At 39.3% G+C, this 22,513-nt stretch overlaps 1 protein-coding gene across 3 annotated transcripts in view; it reads left to right on the top strand.

The window, feature by feature from the left end:
• The first annotated feature begins 352 nt into the window (after positions 1–352).
• Positions 353–22,513, top strand: part of grm3 (glutamate receptor, metabotropic 3) — a 39,716-nt gene continuing 17,555 nt past the window's right edge. Inside the window, exons 1-3 of one of the 3 annotated variants that reach the window (XM_064343109.1) lie at positions 353–573; positions 15,227–15,285; positions 20,754–21,378. In XM_064343109.1, coding sequence (XP_064199179.1) covers positions 20,902–21,378 — 477 coding nt within the window. In that variant the 5' untranslated portion in view covers positions 353–573; positions 15,227–15,285; positions 20,754–20,901. Of the gene's footprint in view, positions 574–10,356; positions 11,988–15,226; positions 15,286–20,753; positions 21,379–22,513 lie in introns of those variants that run through there. The other 2 variants (XM_064343110.1, XM_064343111.1) reach the window with 2 other exon arrangements.

Below are 22,513 nucleotides of genomic sequence, written 5' to 3'. Positions count from 1 at the left end.
TCATGTCAGAAACACAGCAGCCCCACAGATACATTCAGCATATATGGTGCAGCATGATCCATAAAATATTAAAATATTAACACTCAATGTAAAAACAATTCCCTACCAAAAAACAAAGAACATAGGTGACTTTTTCAAAGTTTTACAAAACTTCTTTGAAACACATTTAAAACCTTTGACTTAAAAATCATACTTAATTATTATTATTTTAGTTTGTGATGATGTTCTTATGTGTGTGGGCCTAATGTCATTTTCAGGAGTATGAACAAGATTTATTTTACCCAATAGAAAAAAACGGTATCCGAGCAAGATTGATTGTTGTTGCTAGGAGACGGAAGCATCCTTTTCAAGGAGGACTGCTCGTTGAGAACTCGCTTCCCCCTTCAATTCCCTTCGCTGAATCTTTCAGGAGGGTAGTGCGACCCTCTCTTTTGCTCGGAGCGCTCTGTGAACGGACACTCGAAAAGATCTGTGAAGAAACAGGTGAAGTGAGAACATCGGCCGCACTATCAACACAAAAGGCGAGTGGAAGACTTTTCCTGCGCGGATAAGCAAGACAAGAGCCCAAGACACGTGAGTCAAATTGTGGGGTTCGATATTGAACTGAATTTGAATTAAGTGAGTAACTGTATTTCTTGAAAGGAAAGAAGAGAAACTGGCGGCATAAGAAATCGTGTACGAATACAGTCAGAAATTGTGTGTAAACAGTCGGCAGATGTTATCAAGAATACAAAAGGGAAAACAATGCGGCGCTTAATATAGCTGAACTGGTTCAAATATAGATAGGAGTCAGCTTTACGATCTGCATCGGAGGGGGAAATAGGTAGGCTATCCTACATTATCGCAGACACTGAATGCATTTTTATTTAGTGAATATTCAAAAGAATGGCAAATAAGAGGGAAATTATTACCCACTGTTTATTTACGTGCTCCAGTTTCATTGGAGCAGTTATTTTAATAACTGTAATATCAGTATTTTCCGCAAACCACGGAAGTTATTTTGGGTGTTACATAATCTACGAGACGTAGTCGCAGTGTTTAATTAATTTCATAAATATATATTCATGCAATACGGAGATTCATTAAACATTGCACAGTAGACTACAACGGGACGAGTGCGTACGATCCTTTCCCCGAGCCGAAATGCGAATGTAACTTAGCTATATCTTCAATGGTGTTTACATCCTCTTTGCGCGCTGCACACACCAACCCTGTACTCACCTGCCACTTAGTCCAGTTGTGTGACCCGCGGCGGGCTAGCAGCACATTGCCAACACAACTGTCATCAGTTTCACTGACAAAGCCACCAGTGCAGTATGAATATTTAGATGCAAGTAAAACAATGGTTTTAAAATACTAAAGCCATTTTTTTTTCATATAACTTTAAACACGGATACCTAGTTTTTAGCAGGCTATTTGTATATTCATGCATAATATTCTGAAGAATTCCACCGCTGATGTCCAGGGTATTTATATTCCTATCGTTTCCCTCAAAGCAAATATTTTGTATCCGAACGGAGTTATATTTACAAGACAGCGATGACAGGCATTGTTTTTGCGCACACTCAATATGAGCTCAGAAACATGCCAATTTGGTAATATCGAGTGGGAGCTTCTATTTACAGGCGCATTTCCAATGGTACTCAGCAATACCTGTGCGTTTCACAAGGGTTTCTCAAATGTATGATAGTAATGCATTATTTATACCAGCGAGATATCCGTGCAGAATTTTAATTTTCATGGTATGCCTTGTTCCAACGGGTGTTATTAATGTGTTACTGCCTCGCTCTTTCTTTTTAATTTACAGTAACATGAATCACATACGCAAACGTAATGAAGTATGGATAAGATTAAAACAGGAAGAAAAAAAATTCTACAGTATATTTAGATTTTCTGTACCATATGAAGGGCAGAGCAAAAGAAGAAGCGACATTTACTGCTTGGTTTATATTACTCATCTTTTAGACATTCGATCTGGGAATAAAGCGAGGTAAAAATCGAATTACTGCTGGGGGGAGGGTGTAGATTATGATGCTTTATAAAATCACTGTTCTGCACATACAAAGGAGAGTCAAATCATATAAATATGATTTTGGATGCAATAACGCACTCAAAAATGTTTACTGTTACTCGTATTTTGTGCTCCAATTTCTAATTAACAATAATATTATTATATTTCCTGGCCCATTTCCCAGCAATCCACTGTTCAGAAGACTATATAGCAAGTGTTATATCAAGCAGAGCCACAGTTAAACTTCAGTACAAACATTTCTGGATCAGGTCAGGATTACATCCCAGACTTTCTTTTTTTTCTTTTTTTTTTTTGTGGGGTTGGGGCTGTGCAAAGCTGTGGCTGGATGTGCCACCCGGAAAGCCGTATAAATGACCTCTTCTTGGTCGGATTACATCATCAGTCATGTGTGATGCTCACTCAGTAAGGACGCAAATTAAGTTTCTGACTTTCAGACTGAGGCTTGATTGAGTTTTAAGTGGAAATAAACAGGGGCACTCACACAGTTTGACTGGGTCTAAGAAAGAATGCAGATTAGATGCAAATGAAGCGGATTCAAATGTCTGATCGCATTTTGTTGTGCCACAATGCCACCTGGGCAGGAAACAGTGTCCCCGGGCTGACGCACGAAAAGGTGCTGCTGAACTGGGTTCTTGAAAGAAAGTTCCAACCTGCATTCAGGTGCATCACTGTTTATGCAGCTGCTTAGCAAACCCGGCTTACTGTCCATTTCTTCATTGGACTGTACCCTGTTTCAATTAAAAAGACACTCTTTAGCTCCAGCCGTACTTTGCGGCTGGGAAGCAGAGATCACATCATGTAAATCAAACGGGGACAATGACTGAGTGCTGGAATGATTTCAGTGGACTCTTCAAATGAATGCAATGAAAAGCACGTTAGCGCGTGTATATTGCGCTGATAAGTCATAGTCACGGGCGGCGCAATAATCGGGATTTATTCTCAGCTGTGTGTAAGGCAGTCTTTCGGCGAGTGGCAGACAGCGCTGCGTAGCCAAACCCTGAAGAATACCTGTAAAACAGGGCTGTCTCTCAGCATAGCTATGCTCCCTGAAATGTTCGCAAGTTTGTGCACACCATCATTTACATGGATGTTTTGTTTGTGAAATTCCCTCCAGGGGGTTCCTTTTAATGTTATTCTGTGTTGCAATGGTTTGGGTCGTTGAGGTAATGGTTGTGATTCACTGCTCTGAAACTGTTTAATGTAATAAAAGTTAAATGAAAGACCATCAAAGATCAGAGACTGTAGAAACTGTGGTGCATTGACCTTAAAAAAGTTACACACAAGATTAAGTGTCTCCCCCAAACAGTATTTTAGGGCTCATTCTAAGTGACCGCTGAGCTTGTGCTGCAGAATAGGAACAGAAAAAAAATGTAGTGCTGGCTTAAATGAGTTTCTCAAAGTTAATGACAAAGTGCCATATGTGGCAGTTAGATTGAATGCCCAGTGGGCATTCGGTATACGCTCTACTGCCATCCCCTCTGTGTCAGGAGTGATTTTACAGAGGAAGAAACAGATAGACATGCTGGGAAACTGCCGATCCTTTGTCTCTTCCAAACACTAAGGTTGTTTTTGTGTGGCCTCAGAGCCTTGTGTGAAGAGATCTGCAAACATTTCTTTAATTAAAGTGCATAGGTCCTTTGGAGAAGCAGAGAAAATAAATTTAAAATGTATGGCAATATGTCAACCTGATCAGCTGGCCATGAATCTCAGAGCAATATAGTGTGTGCGTACATAGCGTAATGTTCATATTTATATTATTCCAATGGGGGAAATATTCATTGTAAATCCACCTTCACTAAGCAGTTATAGAGGAGCTGCTCAAATAATAATGCACCATGAGTGCACAATAATTGATAAAAGAAAAGTGGAGTCCTTTTAAAACTAAGGACAAATCATTTTCCAGTTCATGAGTGCAGTGACACTCATGTCTGTTTTTTTCTGCCACCACCACCATTAATAAGAGGGGCTTATCGGATTGTTAGTGGTGTACAAAACTGTTTTGTTTTGAACTGTTTTGTGTGATTAGTGGGTTGGGAAAGTATGACATGATTAACATTTCGCTACCTTTTCGTGTGTGTCAAATGTAATAGTCTTATGTGCACATAGACCTGCTGCTTTTCCAAAATCACCTCTCCCCATTTTGTTTGCCCGTTTCGGCCAAGTGTAAACTGATTCCTCATAATTCTGGGAAATGTTGTTTTACAGGATAATAAATAAGGGCAACTGTTGCCATTAAGCACTCATTACTTCCATGGATTAATTTTTAAAGGCGGACAAGATGGCATGCAAGCAATAATCAATTTAGTGCTTTATTTAGACCAGGCTCTTGTTTTGGTGCTGTGTTAATGTGCAGTGCTGACCAGGCAGGTGCTGTCAGTGTAAGCACTGCTGGAATGGTCCATCTGCTACTAACCTTCTATTGAGAAAAGACCTTTCACATAGCACTTCTGTGTATATCAACCGAATGATCGGCAAAGCTAAAGTTGCACTCCTTTTTTTTTTTTTTTTTGCCAATGCCATGGTAAAAGGACAACATTTTCCTAATTTTAATAAGAGAAGCATTTAATGTTGACTACCCTTACTAATTTACCATTTTGTTAAAATACATTTCTAACAAGTCATTAGAAATGTACAGTATATTACCGATTAAACATTTTATGTGATTTTTGTACTTCGTACCTACACAACATTCCCTGATGGAGTGTACTAGACATTTCAGTTTTCCTAGCCTATAATGCACTTAACTCAAATCTGAATGCACTCATCACGGTCTAACGCGAGACACACCTTCAAACTTAACCCCATGCACATATCTCTCACCACTTCACTGAAGCACCGGTTGTATACCCAAGTCTAAACGTATTTAATTAATCCGCCGCGGTGTGCAATTTTGGACTTAAGTTGACTTTGTAGGCATTCATCTCACATCTGAATAGATCCCTTAATAACTCGGTCAACCATGTTGTCCTTCTTAAAGATTCACTCGTTAATTGCCGCCAAGAGCAGATTCAGCAAAATTATGTGACGAGCGAAAGTCACGCAGCGAGGTGTAGTATTCTTAGCCTACATACGAAATGCGTCCTCAAAAGGGCAGTGCAGAGACACAGCTGTTTCCACTCTGTGTCAGGAGGCTCTTTATAAATAATGGAGCGGTCGACAACCGCTGTGCGCAGCGTCCATGCAGGGAGCCCAGCGGGGGCAAGGCGTGGACCGCGCGCTGCTAGCCACTTCACCCACAGGCAGAGCCTCGCAAAGCCCCAAGATTGAGCCAGTCCTTAGCTTTGAGTGACTTGTGTTGATGTGGTCCACATAACACTAGAAAAACGATTAACAGGCATGACACCCGTATGATATATGAGGGTGTAAAAATAGATTAAAGTGAAATCCAATCTGATTTCAGGTGAGAGAGAGCCACAAGTCGTATGCATAGTCCTTTTAATATACTTTTTCATTAATCGCCCAATAGATCATTGGATATGATCCGTGGGTTTGACATTCTCTAATTATGAAGCTTTTCTCACCTATTTGGAATGCATGGGTGACAAAGCAAATGGTCTTTTTAACCCATATGCCCCAATTGGGTTAGGGCAAATATCTTTACAGCCAGCTCAGTATTTTGGAGTTAAAATTTGTCTTTTAGAAGATAACTCTCCAAATTCTCTTTCAGCTGATGGACCATGATTGTAATGTTCTCACACAATTAATTGCACATATAATGAAATGGACAATGTTCAGACTTCATAGGATCTTTGTCAGGTAGACTGAAGAGCAAAGATGTCCATGTATTCATTTGTGTGGGCATCATGCAGTTCATTCTACACCACATGACCTATTGCACGAAGGCCACAATCTGTGAACATGAAACTGGCAAATGTTCCATCCTCAACTGAGGTGGAGGAAGGCCATCTTCTCCTCAATGTTGTCTTAATTGTGCATCTGCAATAATATTAGATAAGGGTACAGTTGACTGTGTTCTGCATTGCAGACAGATACACATCCACAGTGGATGTGCTTCCTTTTATTTATAGAGCACACAGCATAAACCAGTTCAATCCACAACCAAAAAGCACTGCAAAAAGCAGACAGGCATCTTCATTTCTGAAGGGCAGTCTGCAATTTTTGCTCGCGAGGAATTTCTAGGATGTACCAGAAATTGATCCTATGTATTAATTTTGAAAGCATAGTGTAGTTCTGTGGCCTTGAGGTCTGTCCTCACAAACTCGGGGAAGTAGCCAGGATGTTTCAAACCCAACTACGCTCCACCCCAATAACCCGAGAGAAGAGTTCTCAGACAATTTCTTGAAAAGATGTGCAGCTTAGAGACAGCAATGCCTGTTGTGTTTAGCCACTAATGTTTCTTTTCAACTTATCCTTCTGAATAGCAATGAGGCATTAGCCTGGATTCAATAATTTGTTCATGTTAAACAGGTAGCATTTGATGAAGTCATTTTTGTTGTACTTTTCTTTAAATTATAAATCAAACAAGGACAAATGTTTATAAACTCCAAGTCATTATATTCAAAAAGACATTGGCTGTGAGTCCAGAGTAGCTTGCTTTAGTATAATCTTCTTTGTGGTTTGTCTGTTATAAATAGCAGTGCCATTGCATTTACAAAAAAACAACCAAGTATCATCAATCCAGTGGTATCATACACCCACACAGCAGAATTGCAGTTTTGGCATCTATATGAATACGTCTCTACACACAAACATAATTCTTAGCTAAAAAAAAAAGAATTCAGCATCCCCTTTGTGTGCTGCAATTATTAGCCAAAAAAGTGTTGGCACTTCAAAACAACTGTACCGTTTTATTGCCTATTAAAACATAACTGCATTCTGTACAGTATAAATATGTGATTCCGCTGCTAAAAATCACCTCATTACATTTTTAGAGCTATTATCTAGTTAGAAGGTGCATGGGTAATCAGTTTTTTTCCAGTATGAACTCCCTTTCGCATCTTTTACAGCACCCAGCTCCTGGGGGACATGCTTCTGGCTGTTTAGCTCCTAAAAGAGAAGACATTCATGTGGAAATATCGATTTTAACAGTCAATTTTCAAAGTTCTCATGGAGGTTAAATACACAGTTGTTGGGAATTGGAATAGTTCTCAGAATTTTTTGTTTTGTTCATTGTGCAGAGCTGGGGCGGAGGAGACCCATTTATACGCATGCGCAGAGAGAGCTAGCCACAGGTGCCTAGACGGCCAGCGGGAATCACTCGAGCAATGAACAGTGCTACATCCGCGCAATATACCTACCGACTGTATCCCCGAGCGACGCAAATGATGTGCCACCCCTGTGGGGTTGCCAGCCAGTGGGCTTTTACAGAGTGAGCTACTGAGCAACTCTGGAATGCCATGCGTGTTTTCATCCTGAATGGCTAATCGAGACTTATAAAGCAGTTCCCTGAAAGCGTGCTTAAATGATCACTTTTGAATGAGTTATATTCTGCAAAACAAATTACCAATAGACGTGGTAACCAAAAATATTTGAAATATATGAAATATTAAAATATTTCTGGTGAAATATTGGGTTGTATTTTAATTGCAATTACTCCGCAGTCGGAATGAGATTTACAAGTAGATGGCAAATATTAAACAGTAAAGCATGGTGGGTTAGATTCTAATCATTTTGTAGTTCTAGATCAAAAGGGTACACATTGGTCATGTAGGCTATACTTACTTGCATATGGTAAAAATGCATACAGAATTAATATGGTTAATTTAGGTGATGAAGCGCTGCCAAGCCGCCCATGAAGACTTTATTTCATGCAAGCACCACAGAAATCTGCATGATCTAATCTGATTATAATTACTATCTGAATGGGCTAATTTAATAGAAAATGTCCCTGTCCCATTTAATTTCAGAATGCCCCAGGAGAGCTTTACGTAACAGTGCTACAGTGCTGTTCTGGGGGGAAAAAAGCTGAAATATAGTGCATTTCTTGTGACACTAATCTTTTTTTTGTGAAAGTTTTCTTCAATTTAGAAACTTCTATTTATTTTTTGTCCATAAAAACAAAATGACATCCATCAGTCAGTTACATTTCTGTGAAAATAGTTTCCCCCTTCTATTTGGGGAATCCAGGTATGGAAGCAAAGTCACAAATATAACTTGCAAAACACGACCTTCTGTGCATTTTCATCTGGGACACGGATAGCCCACCATTGTTGATGATACTGATAAGATAATTGGGTTTGCGTATCAGTGAGTTTGCAAAAACGGATCCATCGGCCACCTGCAGGTATTATGGGAAGGGCTCAACCCCTAAGTTCCCTGAAATATTAAGGGGAAGGGATTTAGGGATAAGCTGTTAGAGTAAGCTACTAGTACAAGGGGTACACTCCATGTTACTATGAAATAGGTAGAGTGGAACTGTACAAAACAGGCCCACTAATGACCTAAGAGAGAGCCTAAACAGACACTATATCCTCACTGCACAGCACCCCACTAATGGGCAGACACAGATAAAGGGGCCAGGGCACTAGGGCCCAGGCCATGGTTGCCAAAAGGTGGCACTATAGGGTAGACCCAAGGCTTATGTTGAGGGACAGAAGGAGATGGTGAATGAAACCAAACAATAAAATCGAAATCCCATATTGTAATTAACCAGTATAAATAAATCAGTAAATTAATTAATAAACACACAAGCCAAACAAATAAGTGAAGAGTAGTGCTACTGATAATGCTTAGCATAGGCTTCAATGAGCCTTGCCAACTATGGTCACCCAGGGTGTCAGACTGACACTTAGTACTCTACAACACACACATGGGTATATAAAATAACTGGGAAAACCGTGGTCACAACAATACAGAGTAACAGCAGATGAGTCTTAGATGAGCACAGATTTAAATAGTAGATTTACACACAGGAGGATGTTTAATCACAATGTAGGTTTACACATTTACATACAAAACAATTTTTTAAAACACACAATATTGAACATTAACACCCCAAACTGCAGGTGATGATGGCAACGACCAGTGAAAACCTAGGTGACACAGCCAGGTGGCCTAACGGGACCCAAAAATAAATAAATAAAAATATAATATAATTTTCAAATACATTTTTTATTTTTTTATTTAAGTCACGGTAAGAGTTACCCACCCAAAAAGATGGCACCCAGCAAATGGAATAAGTTTGTCGTGGTACGCGTAAAGTACTGCCTACATATTATAACACAATCGTTGAACATGAATTCGGGGCATGAGGTACGCCCTGTACACTGATACAAAACACAACGACAAACAAAGTAGTCCATGAATAATACCAAGCCCTGGTAAGTGACACCAGAGATTATTTCCTCCCCACAACAGCGAACAGTACAATTATAAAATTAAGTATGCTCTCTTCATTTCAGAATCACAGAGGGGTATCCGAATTTAGTTCAAACAAGTGTGAGTAATAAAATGCAACGTGCCGACTTTACAACGTCAATGATGCGTGTAACACTGAATAGTTCGCGACAATTAAGATGCCACGCCACGGTACTCAACCTGCTGCGTGAATTTAAGATATCTGGCTGCAAAATACAGATTTTTATCAAGGCACTTTTAACTACTTGATTAACATAACGAATTAAACGAACATAATATAACATACCGCATTTTGTTCTTCAAGCGTGCAGGCCAAACGCACGCCATTCGCGCTTTCATTTTGTAAAGGGGAAGTTACGTGTTTCAAAGAATTGCTCAAGCACCTGCAGGAGGGGCAAGGATGCATCATTCAGAGATTTAAAAATGGCGATCCTAGTAATAAGACATGGTCCCAATTCTGTGGTTGTTGAATGAATGTGAAGTTTGTATTAAAATTAATTATGTCCTGTCAAGCAAAAGAAAATGTTAATTCTCCACAGTCAACGGACTCATTATCAACCGCTATGTACAGTAGCTAGTTAGTGTTGATGCCTTATTTACATTCACAGCACCAAATAGCTGCCCATGACTTGACAAAATGATCGACAGTAAGTAAATATAGGAGAGATGCACCATAATTATAGCAGGTTTTGGATTTTGCTTTTTTACTCCGTAACTATTAAGCCTACCCCTGTGGAATTTTACTTCAGACAGCTTTGACCTGTCAGTAATCATTAACAGTTTCAGTAACATTAATAACGTAATCGAATCGGATACGATTAAAACCTTAGTACACGCAGTCCGATGTCACATTCATACCACCATATTAATGTTAATCAAGGAATCACATTTCCAATGGTAAGGTGAGACCAGCCACATTCTCAGGTTATGAAGCATGGGGCTTTATTCATAAAAAAGACTGCGTGTAAACATAGACAAACCTGAAATGGCTATAGTAGTTTATCAAGCGTTACATTTATCTGTATCAATGTTTTGGGATATATAGAAAACCTCATGTAGTCTGATCGCCACAGTAAGTTTATTATGGAAACTCTGAACATGTATGATTAAGGATCATTGTAACTTGTTATTAGGTTAAATAATAAAAACAGGCATTACAACAGCAGGATCCATATTTAGCTGGGGAAAAGAAATAAAGAGAAACAGGTTGGCTGGGTCAAATTCACTGCTATGAAAGTGTTTCCAGTTTTATTGATGTGTGTTAAAAAATGACCTTGAACTGCATATCTGAATGGCTCTTACATTGCTTCAGAGCAGTACTGTAACAGAGGTTATTTTTCAGGACCTTCTGGGTTTTTCCAATTAGTTTTTCATTGGTTTCCCCTCCTTGTTTCTGTCTGCTTCTGTGTCCTCTTGCTTTCTTTCCGCATTTCCTAACAACATGTTCAGTTTTTCCAAAACTCAGATTATCCACATCAGAACCAAAAGGTCTTCGTAGGTCAAAGCTGGTTACCATTCCCCAGGCATAAAGACCACCATACATACCTTTCCTCTTCTTCTGTTAAATGAGAGCAAAGCATAAAATCAGTCATCTGTCTGTCTCGTTGTGAGTAAATAGAACCAGTTTTTGTATAGTCACACTCATTTTGTTTTTATATTGGATCTCCTGTGAATTTTCTAAAATTGAGAATGTAGCAGTGGAGCAGTTAAAAAATATGACTGAACTGTGTAAAAGCTTCAAAGAGTATTAAACCCACAATGATGTTAAAGTGAAACAAAAGTCTAAATGAATATTGTATAATAAACAGCATCTTTACAGCATGCTTTATGTTGGTTAGAATGTGTTTTTGAGAATGGCAATGGGCTTTGGGAATGATGAGGTACAGCCACAGGCAGAAGTACAAAAAGCATGTGTCCCAGCTGGCATATTCAGCCGAAGCACTTCCCTGGGCAGTGATGTGACCCAAGATCTGCATCGGATCCTGACTGTGCTAATACTGACTGACCAGGAGTCCCACGCTGCCGTTCATAATTGGCCACAATATTAGCCTGGGAGGCAAGTGTTTCAGTTGGATGAGCACTCCCTGCCTCATCCCTCAACTGCATCTCTTTTGATCTATTGTGCGTTCAGCCTGTGCCAACTGACCCAATACGGCACGGTAACTGCACAGCTCAGATGGTGGGCTGCAGGGAAAAGAAACTGTGCGTTTCTGAGGGCTTGCGAACTTGTGCGCACTCTCTCGGGTTGACAAAGGACGTAACAGTGCAGACACGGCATAAAAGTTTGATTTGCCGTATCAAATTGAGTGCTAAAAGGAAATTACGTTAAAAAGTTTTCAAAAAGACATCTCCCAATTAATAAATTATAGATGCATATCTGGATTTGCATGGTATATAATTAACATTTTGGGATAGATAACCTACATGAACCCTGTGAAACTAATTTACTCAGAGGGAGGTGCAGTAAGGGCCATTAAATTAGACGCCTATGTGGCTAAAAAGAAATGGGGGGGGGGAAGCTAATTTCTGCTTTGCACTTCATAAGGTTGGCCAGGCGCCTGAAGGTTTGAATGGAGCTTGGCCCCGTTTGTTTTCCAATCCCCACATTTCCACCTCACAGTCCCTGTGAGGAAACGTGGTATGACAACGTGACTGGTCAGACAGCTTCAGTTCAGTGAGCACAGTAATGGTTGCCTTCACTTTGTCTGTTTGTCTTTGTGTCTTCCGCCCATGATGTGGTCAAGCTAATATGTGTTCGGCAACATTTTCCTTGCTTCTCAATGCAGTCTGCTCCCTCCCTCACACCTATCATCTTGTGTATGGGGGTACCTGTAGTACTATGCTTTTTTTTGTACTGTTTTGTTCACTGAAGCATACAATACATCAAGAAGAGACATTGAATTTTTGTTTTTGTTGTTGTTTATATGCAGCCTTTGAAAAATTATGCCAAAATAAGATTCGGAATGCTGAATAGAAACAAAACCTAGTATCTAACCACCATGTATAGAGTTTATATTTTCAGATGGGAAAAAAAACTTGATTCTGTTTTTGCAGATATCAAAGGTTTTGTCACGGAAAGCAAACATACAGTAAAGAGATTGTATGAGATGGAAGCCTGTACAAAATAAAAAGTGGTCATAGATAAACAATGATTATTTTCCTTACTGTTTTCCTTCCATACTTTTATGTATTAAATACAGTGTTATTCCTGCAAAGCCTAAAAGAGTAGTGAAATAATCTTTCATTTGTTTATTCAAAGTGTACTTGGTATACTGTACTTGGTGTACTGTACCAGATCCAACCAATGATAGTGGCCTAACAATTTTAGCTGTACGGTTGGCTTTATAATTATCTTCACAGAAGTGTAAATAGTGAATGCTGGTGGCATCATAGCCTGTATTGTTTCTCAGTGATATTCATTCAGGTAGCTTTGCATACAATGCCCACAGAAGGCGCAGTTGGCTCACTGGGTAACATTGTTAATTTCTGTTCTTGCTCTAATGATTCCCATTTTGAAAGACTGTTTTCTTTTATGCATTATGATGCAAAAAGTAGTTCACATTAGTGCTGATGGCTGTATTAGTATTGTCAATATTTTTTGTCCCATTATAATTTGTGAGAAATGGATCTCAGTCCTACTTAAATGTGAAGGAAGGCATTTATTGACTTAATAAAGATGCGTCCCTCAGCAGTAACACAGTACTTTCTTGAACCTAAAATTGTCACTGCAAGACAACTGTGAAACAGTGTAGGCAGATGAGAGCCATTACTGAAAAAAACAGGCCGAAACAGATCTTAGAAGGTCCAACAACCTGTGTACACATTCTGTGCAACGTCAGCAGGCAGGAGAAGCATGTGCAAGTGTGTCTGACCTCCTTTTGTGAGGGTGCTGTAACAAGGAATCTTGACATACTGACAGATGTGTCCCAGTGGTGAAATGCATCAGTGTATGTTGTGCGCGTGTGTGTGTATATATACTTGTGTGTGTGTGTGTGTGTGTGTGTGTGGACAAGGGGCAGTTGAACATTTGAAACTGTCACTGCATGTCTGCCTCCTCAGTACCATAGCATTCCTATAGTAGAAAGGAATATGGAGGGGAAATACTTCCACACTAAGAAAGCTAAATAAGGGCCAGGATCAATATAACCACAAGGTGTTTTATATTTGGTATCATTTTGAAAATGTTTAAATGTGTATTGCGTCCCATTCTTCTGGCTGTTTCTCAACACATTTTTATGTCTATGTCCATATTTCTTTTTTACCAGCTTGTAGTGCTTAAATGTTAGAGAATAAATTTCAATGCTATTTGTAAATTTGGGGCAGGAGCATCCTCTGAACCATTTGAAATGGGCTGCACTGGAGGACAGCAAATTAATGCGAGCGGTTCAGTCAGATCGCTAGCACCTGATCCAACAGAAGGAGTTACTGTTGCGCACCGAGGCAGGAAATACCCTGCTGATTGCCACCCTACTTCCCTCCCTCTCTTCCTTCTATTTATACTGTGCCCTGCAGGGCTCCTGACCGCAGCAGGTGCTGGCACAGGCGGGATTCAGTCTCTGTAGTACACCTCTGCACTACTCAGAGCTACTGCTTGACCCACTCTCCCAGAGACCCTGAAAAAAAAACATAAAAAATGACATATTTTCATTGAATTAGTCAATTTGGTTCTTATTTAAGTTTGACTACTTAGTAATTTCTTGCATATGTTAGCAAGGACAAACTGATTTTCTGCTAGATGATATCCAGGTAGTCTGTGAAGTCCTGAATAGTACTCTTTTCTTTTTTCTTTTTTTCGGCCCTAACATGCTATAAGTTTCTGCTGTTCTTGTTTTCTTATAGGCTTGTACTTAAAGGGGCAAAAGTGCAATGCATCTTTTGAGGAGGAATATTTCTTTATGTTCATTGGAATGAAGTTTACTTTCTATTGAAAAGGTACATAAATGCAATTGTTCCTTTCATCTATTTTCAAAGGAAGTAAAGAATAGAATAGAATATGTCTTTATTGTCCAATCAGAAGTGGACACTTGCCTTAGGCTTCAACCCCCATCATATGTTGAAAAGAAACTGAGAAATTTCAGACACACATATGGACATACTGTAAATAGAATATCTGAACAGATTATATGAACCATAAAATACTGACCATGCATATTCATATACCTGAAAAGATTGTGCAAATGTAAATTATCCTGTAAATAGCGATGTAACACATGCTTACACTACTGTGCTATAATTACAGCACATGAACAAAGGAATTCTAATACACATTTTTTTGGGCAATCGAAACTGCCAGCTTGAAGGGAGCATTTCAAATAGAGATTGAAGTTACAGTACAACACCAAGCTGATTTTGCCTGTATGTCATATTGAAAGTTAGGATGTTTTCCACAAGACACAATGTACACCTTACAGCATCCTGAATGAAAACAGACACCCCAAACCCAGTCAGTACTGCATGTGTGTGTGTGTAATAGTAATAGTAGTTGTTGTTGTAATAGTAGTAGTAGGCCTAATAGTTATTCTATTTTGTATTTTGTGCATTTGTTTTCACATACTCATATTGATCATATTGCAATTTCTTTATGCAGTCGAGGAGATCAAATGTGTTGTTCTGCCTCCAAAGTGACATCATTTTCATCTAATAGTCTGGAACATTCTTTCACCGAGTACAGGATAAGGCAATTTCATTCGCTAACTAATCTTAATAAACAGAAACCTTTGCCAGCAAAAGAGCACCCTTCCTTGCCTCACAGTGTCACTTTGAGAATCCTGATCTGCCAATTGTTCAAAGTTAGAGGGAGAATGAAATACTTTCGGTCTCTGATGCAATAATGAGTCAATTCTGGAATGTGCTGAATCCGTTTTCACGCTCTTGCAGGTAATTGTTTGGCATGCAGCATGACCAGGCAGCCTCAGGAATTTCCCATTTCTGTTCAGGTGAGTTAGATATTTAAAATCCCTCAGCTGTCCCTTTGCGCAGTCCTGATAGCTGTAGAATAACGGAATGGGGTGAGGAAATTAAACTGAAGTGGGCTACAGGTTTGAATCTAAGGTGAATCACTGCTGTTCTAACCTGGTGAAATGCATGTCAGACGCAGTTTTTACACAAATATCCAGCTATATAATACAAATATGTAAAAGGCACGGTCTGCTGGAGTTAATGTAATATTTTAATGTCACGATGCAGAGTGTGCTATTCTTGAAAACTGAATGGAAATCAATCATATCGTTCAACTATCGAGGCCTTTAAATTGTTATCGGTCTGTCGTTTTCGGCAAGATACAGTGTATTGCTCAGGTGAAGGAATTTGAAAGCATGAAAAAGTGGTTACATAAGGGTAACAGATAATTTCAGTAATATTTTTATCTTTGCACATTAACTCCAAATTTGTTGGATTAGCCTGCAATTATTTTGTTGCGCGGAATTAAGGAACACCCAGGGTGATGCAAAATGCTTTACAGGGAAAAGTTGGCAGTAGATGGCTTGGGGGGGAAACATTTCACATTCAAGACTTTGTAAATTTCCTCAGTGGTCCAAAAAGAGCCCTATTAATTATAACAGTTCATAAAATGAGGGGGCTATTTTTGGTAAGCATTTTAGGCTGTTCGTTAACACGCTGGGAAGTTGTGACTGTGGTGTTCATTAGGCTGTTTTGTAAGTTTATGCATACAGTACATGTATCACCGCATATCTTTCAGACCTGTGATTTACAAGGTCTGTAAACTACTACAGTATTAGTGGATGCTGCTATTCCCAGTTTATGTGTCAATAACATTTTTAACTCCCCTTGACAACCTCCATATATATGGTTATATGATAAATTTGGTTTTCTATGTTATTATAAGTAATATTTTTAATGTGACAGTTTGAATTTCCTGTGACACGCAAATGATAAACACCACCTATTCCCATGAAAATGATTTCCCACAATGACTGCATGTTTAATGCTCACCAATCTAGGAGTGGCCCTTTATGCATATTAAGTTAGGAATTATCCATGATGAGGTGTGTATTAAAGGGTTTTAATGCACGACATGGAGTCCAAGAGCCACCCTCCGCGAAGCCTCCGCAGAGTGTTCAAAGCCCTTAATGCACACCCGGGATTGGATTTTTTCCGCTTATACCATGGCCATTTGCCAAAGATTAAAGTCTAAGGAGGGGTCATTAATATTTTGGGGCAATTCACCCTCAAAATAAAAGCTTGACTTAATAGTCACAAAAATTGGTTTAAATTTTTGACAAATTAAAAAATTAAAGACGGCCACTGTTCCAGTTAAATTGATTGAATGCTTTCAATGCAGTGAACGGTATTAACAATGAATTGGCCATAGATCAGCTACACTCATGGTCCTGTTCTGTTTTCCAGAATACAGCAGTACAGCTCCATTTGCAGTCATAATAATGCCTTTCCATTCAATGCTTGGCAGCTGTACAGAGCAGTAGATATGCAACTGGATTTCTAGCCAATGCCTTGCACTTTGTATCACAGGGGTTGGAAGGATTGGATTTTATACGTCCAACCAAGGCACGGAACTACAAGGAAATTTCCAGTGCTATAAATGGATAATAAATCCAATGCAAGCTATGCAAGTTGCTCTGGATGTGGGCATGGCATAAGCCAATTAATAATGTAACATAGTGTAGGCAGATTCCAGAAATAATGCATGGGAGAAATAAGTGTGCCCTTACATAGAACAAAGGGCTTGCATCCCTGCGGTCCACTTTAATTTGTTGAACAGATAGATGATTGGTTGTATGTGTTTATTTAAGCAATCATAGTTCTCACCTGATTATCCTGTTATATGATAGGATGTATGATAGAATTAATGAGGTTGATGCACATTTTTCCATTAATCATGTCCAAATGACCCTAGACAGGCCTGTATAGACTAAAGTTTCCACGCACATCTACTTTATAATGATAAGGGGGAAGCGCTATGAATGCCTAATTTTCCTTTTTGAAGGAAAACTTCAGTTTTAATTAAAAGTAATGGCCAAAAGATTTTCTACTCAATAATCCAAAATCAGGAGTTGGAATCAAGCTGTAGGAGTTGTTCTGTGAAATAATTTAGGTGGAATGAAAATAATATTACGTTTGCAGTAGGGAACTTTCTCAATAGGAACAATGTTGTAAAAACATCTTGAAAATCATAACACCCATTGGCCTTGCCCACAGAGAGACATACTCCTACCCCCTACTTCTCCACATACTTAATTGTGAACACAAAGCACACTGCTCTGAGCCAAGTTGAATATTATAAAGTTAGAATGGCAGCTTAAAAGCTGTCGGAGGAGAAGAGTGCAGAAATTTAGGCAGAAAGAAAATAAAAAGAAAAAGAAGACGTATGCAATAGAACAGGTAGTGCGTTGCTGAAGCAACCACACTAATAATTCCTTCTGAAGTACAGTGTCTGTCAAGAATTCTACTTGATTTTTGGTTTATATAGTAAAAGCACTCAAGTTTGTTTTTACTGTGTGTAAGTATTGTAATGGTGATCAATCATATTCCTCTGTTAGCTTCTGTGAAGAAACCACTGCTCTCTGTAGTGTCAGAGCATCATCTTAGGCTCAACGAGTGCTGACAGAGACTGCTCCGCGTATAAGAAAAGCAGTCATTAGCATGCACTGCAGACTAACAGGGGGAGAGAGGAGTCGCGGCAAATTTGTTTTTCCCCAAGCACAGAGGGCTTTTAATTCTAATGAGGTTGACATGGAAATCAGCATACTAAGAGAAATATGATAAATACTGAATTTCCAAGGACAACAAACATGAACAAATGTGAGTTGCCCCAAATACTCCAAGATTTTGGTAATAAAAAAGCGGACTTTTTTATGTGTGCCTTCATTTATTAGTTACTTAGTGATGACAATAACAGCATAATGGTATTAGCATTAGCATATCTTTAGTGATGAGAAAAGGTCATTACTGATGATTTGTGAAATTATGTACTAGTCTTTAGGCAATTTCTCATTATCATGTACATCTTTAAAGATATATTCAAGTGTTCTCTGGTTTCTTTGAATGCCAGTTTTACCCAGGAAAGTTTGAAGCCCATGCCTTTGACTTCAGTTTTATTTCTCACCACAAATTCGGAGTGACAACAATGTACTGCAGACATCAGTGGTTGTTTTCATTGGTATTGCTAAACTGTCTGAACAGTGGCATCCAACCTGAGCAACTTGCTCTCATTTTTGGTCATTTTTCACATGATGTATAAAATCTAAAATTAATAATTAATAAATTCAACATTTTAGCACTTCCAAAAACCAATCCCACATCGTGAAGTGCAGAGAAAGGTGTCTGAAAAATATCTGTAAATATCCATTCTTTAGCTGTTTGCTTTATAGGAAAACTGGAAGCACTGAGTCTGAAGGGAAAGTGCAGAAGCATGCCTGACATCAGGGTATAAGCATCCACAAGATATAGGAACCGAGGTGTCCATCCTCTAAATTATTCAAACCGCTGGGCTAACCATGACATAACTGGGCCAATGGACTGTATGTGTCTTACATCTGATTGGACCAATAATAGTAGTGTGCATTAGTATTACTATTAATGTTTTCAAACATCAGGTATTCATGACTTTAATATTCCACTTTTCACAACAAGTTATCTTGCACACGTGATGAACTGGTTTGGTTTTTGTTTTATTTATTATTCGTTTATTTGACATGCTCAGTGCACATTAATGACATTTCTGTAAGTGTACCAGTCAGACAGGGTGGCTAATTTTCATCTGTAGACCTTGGGTTACCTGTCTGTAAGCCTTTTAAACCACTAGATTCTGACTCAGTTGAAAGGTTGCCAGAGCAGTGAAGTGGGGCTGTCCCCATTCACGGTCTTGACCGGGTTATTTCTACAGCCTGGGAATTGGTTGGCTAGGCAAAAGCTTCCTTTTATTATTTTACACTTCACAACTACATCACTTTGAGTGTCAGAAAAAGAAAAATGTGTTAAAATGGCATTAGCACTCTGAAGTGTTGCACACACTGCCAATGCATCCAGACTTTCATACTTCGTCTATTCCCAGTTGTTTGTAGGTGTCCAATGTGGTTAGGTTCTGTCACTGTTGTTTCCTCCTAGTAGATCTGTGCTTGTTATCTTGGCATCACTGTACAGGCCTACACAGTTAAAAATATAGTCTATCAAAGTAAAATATATTATCACAGTTATTTTAGCGCAGAACATTTTGCCAGTGAAGCATGCTGCAAGACCAGGCTTGACACTCGGAACTCTCTACACTGTGGTCAAAGTTTTAGACGCCTATATAGACTGAATGGTATTTTATCATTAAACATTCTCATGTTGTTATGTACTTTTAAAACAAACCTACATGCTAAGTGATTCATAAGCATGCCGTCAGTTTGGGTTCAGAAATATCTGCAATTGAATCAGTCCCCTGGACATGGGTTGCTTGGCTTTGAGGTGCTGCCAGCACAACAGATTTACCCAGGCTTTCAAATGTATCGTCAACCAGGGAATCTGAGGAAAGAAATGAGATTAAGTAGGCTTTGTGATGCTCCTAGATCAAAACACAAAGCATGCATCGGCCTCTGATCACAGGGTGATTAGCCATACATAACCATTGGATACCATATGGCATAATTTCAGAGAGTGTGCGGGAAAAGGACCATATTTCGTAATAGAAAATAAATACTCAAATACGCATTGAAGGTTAGTATGTTGCTACTCTGTGAAATTTTCATTTCATTATATACATTTTTGGCCATGAAATTCCAAAATTACATTTTCATTTTTGAAAAAGAACCACATGCTGTTAAAATGCTACAATGTTATTGTGCTTCAAATTAAAGTGGACATTACTGATTGCTAATTGTATCATTTTTTATATTGTTATGCACCCTTGTCTTGAAACAGTACTTAAAATTATCATAAAACATCTTGCAGTATTTATTTATATATTTTGCAGTTTGCATCTGTTACAATCCTTTATTTAGCAGATGCTCATATTCAGAGTGGCGTACTAGTAAGATGCATAAAAGCATACTGTAGGACAGTAGCAAGAGGACAACAAACACAGCTATAATAGTCCCATATGCAACTAATAGCAAAAAAGGGCTGTAATTCATACACGGTTCACCCACAATGGATGTAAATACCCTTGCATTAGAGCTGTCAGTCTGCACTTTAGCCTCATTTTCACTGTTTCATTTGCTAATGTGCTGGAGTGCAGAGCCAAAACAACAAAAATGGTGTTGATGTCCAAATACTTATGGACTGGACTGTATATTACGTCTTCCATTACTAAGATAAATGCGTAGTGTTGTTAACACCTCATAAATTTCTGAAAAAATAGTAAATTATTTTGACCTTCTCCTTCTGTCCAAGAGAGCTCCCTATTTGAGTTGTCTATAGTGAGGTGTTTTGGCTGATCTGTTTGCAGGACAGCAGCTGAAACCCATGCAGTCTCCTCCTCCATGTTCAGCCAGACAGGACACCTCCTGACGCTTCCATGGACGTCAAACGGGAGCCTCATTGCTTCTGAGCCCTCTCCCCGACTGAATCGCCGGTAGCACCACCCTTTTTCCGAAATGAAAATGAGAAATATGCCAGCGGCGATTGGAGTGCTGCTGCTGTTCACGCTTTCCAGAGGGATCGTCGTGTCAATCGGAGACTCCGGCTTCACCAGGAAGGAGATCAAGATTGAGGGAGACCTGGTGTTGGGCGGCCTCTTCCCTGTCCACGAAAAGGGCCTGGGGATGGACGAGTGCGGACGGATCAACGAGGACCGCGGGATACAGCGGCTGGAGGCCATGTTGTTCGCCATCGACGAGATCAACCGGGACCCCTCGTTGCTGCCCGGCGTTGTGCTGGGGGCGCACATCCTGGACACCTGCTCTCGAGACACCTACGCTCTGGAGCAGTCGCTGGAGTTCGTCAGGGCGTCGCTCACCAAAGTGGATGACACCGAGTTCATCTGCCCGGACGGGTCTTACGCCCTGCAGGAAAACACCCCTTTAGCCATAGCGGGTGTCATTGGGGGATCCTTCAGCAGTGTCTCTATCCAGGTAAAGTCAGTTTACTTTGGCCATGCCTGTGCAAAGCATGTGTGAATGACTGGCATTGTGTTAAAGTCATGACAACAGGCTAAAAATCATCATATAATTTTTTTGTTATTGAGATTTTACATCGTAAGCCCAACAAATATTGGTTTCACAGCTAGCCTTGGCCTAGTACTGTTAGGATTGCTTGAAATCCCTGTATTTATTTCCGATATATCTCATTTGTTCCTTTGAAAGACAGATTGTTGGCCAGAGCTAATCAGCCTAACTTCCTATGAATCATCAGTAACAATACATATCAAATGGCTAAAATATTGTACCAATCTTTACTCGGTATCAAGAGTATATACTCCAGCTCACTCATTACATATTACACAGCCAAATGTATGGCATATGAAACTAGGTACAGTGCAGAGACAACTATTAATTTCACAATAAAATATACAGAATTTCCTTTCGCCTTATGTAATTGTGACCCCAGTCTTGCTGGGCATGGAGAGAAGACCAGCAAGGCATTACTATCATTGCTATTGGTGACATTTCCAAGGAAACTGTGCATGTCAATTGACCATAAGTGGTTTATCATATTGCCCTGCCAGGTGTAGGGTAGGTTAAAGTTAGCCACTGCATTAAGTCCTCCCAACAATGCACCAGACACCCACAGGCTAGCAAAGAGGGATTATTTCTTTTCTAATAAACACAAGCTGTCCTCTAGTATGTAAAATAGTCACTGGCTTGCCCACTATGTGAACTTTGGATTAGGGGCATTTTTCTCTCTAAAGATCTAAGCAAGTCAGTCCCATAAACAAATATGGAATCACTGACAATTGAAATACCCCGAAATCCTGAATCCCTGGCTGGTAACATTACTTCATTCCACTGTCTGTTCAATTCCTACTTCATTAGTGTGTAGCTGGTTTTCCAGACTTATTTAAAAATTTGAAACGAACAAGACATATTATGTCTGCCAAAAATGCCAAATCCATAACATAACCAATGGAAAGCTAATACCTACAGGAATTCTTGTCTTGCAGAAAGCCAAAGTCCTTCTTGGTTATTTAAATATAAAATGCAAAAGGCAGCGTTTTTTTTTTTTTTTTTGAGCTGCTGGGAATAAATTTGTTTCAGCTAGCTTTCGAAT

The sequence above is a fragment of the Anguilla rostrata genome, chromosome 7 (genome assembly GCF_018555375.3).
Source record: "Anguilla rostrata isolate EN2019 chromosome 7, ASM1855537v3, whole genome shotgun sequence".
Lineage (NCBI taxonomy): Eukaryota > Metazoa > Chordata > Actinopteri > Anguilliformes > Anguillidae > Anguilla > Anguilla rostrata.
The sequence above is the reverse complement of the archived record's forward strand: the minus strand, read 5'-3'. Positions and strand labels throughout refer to the sequence as shown.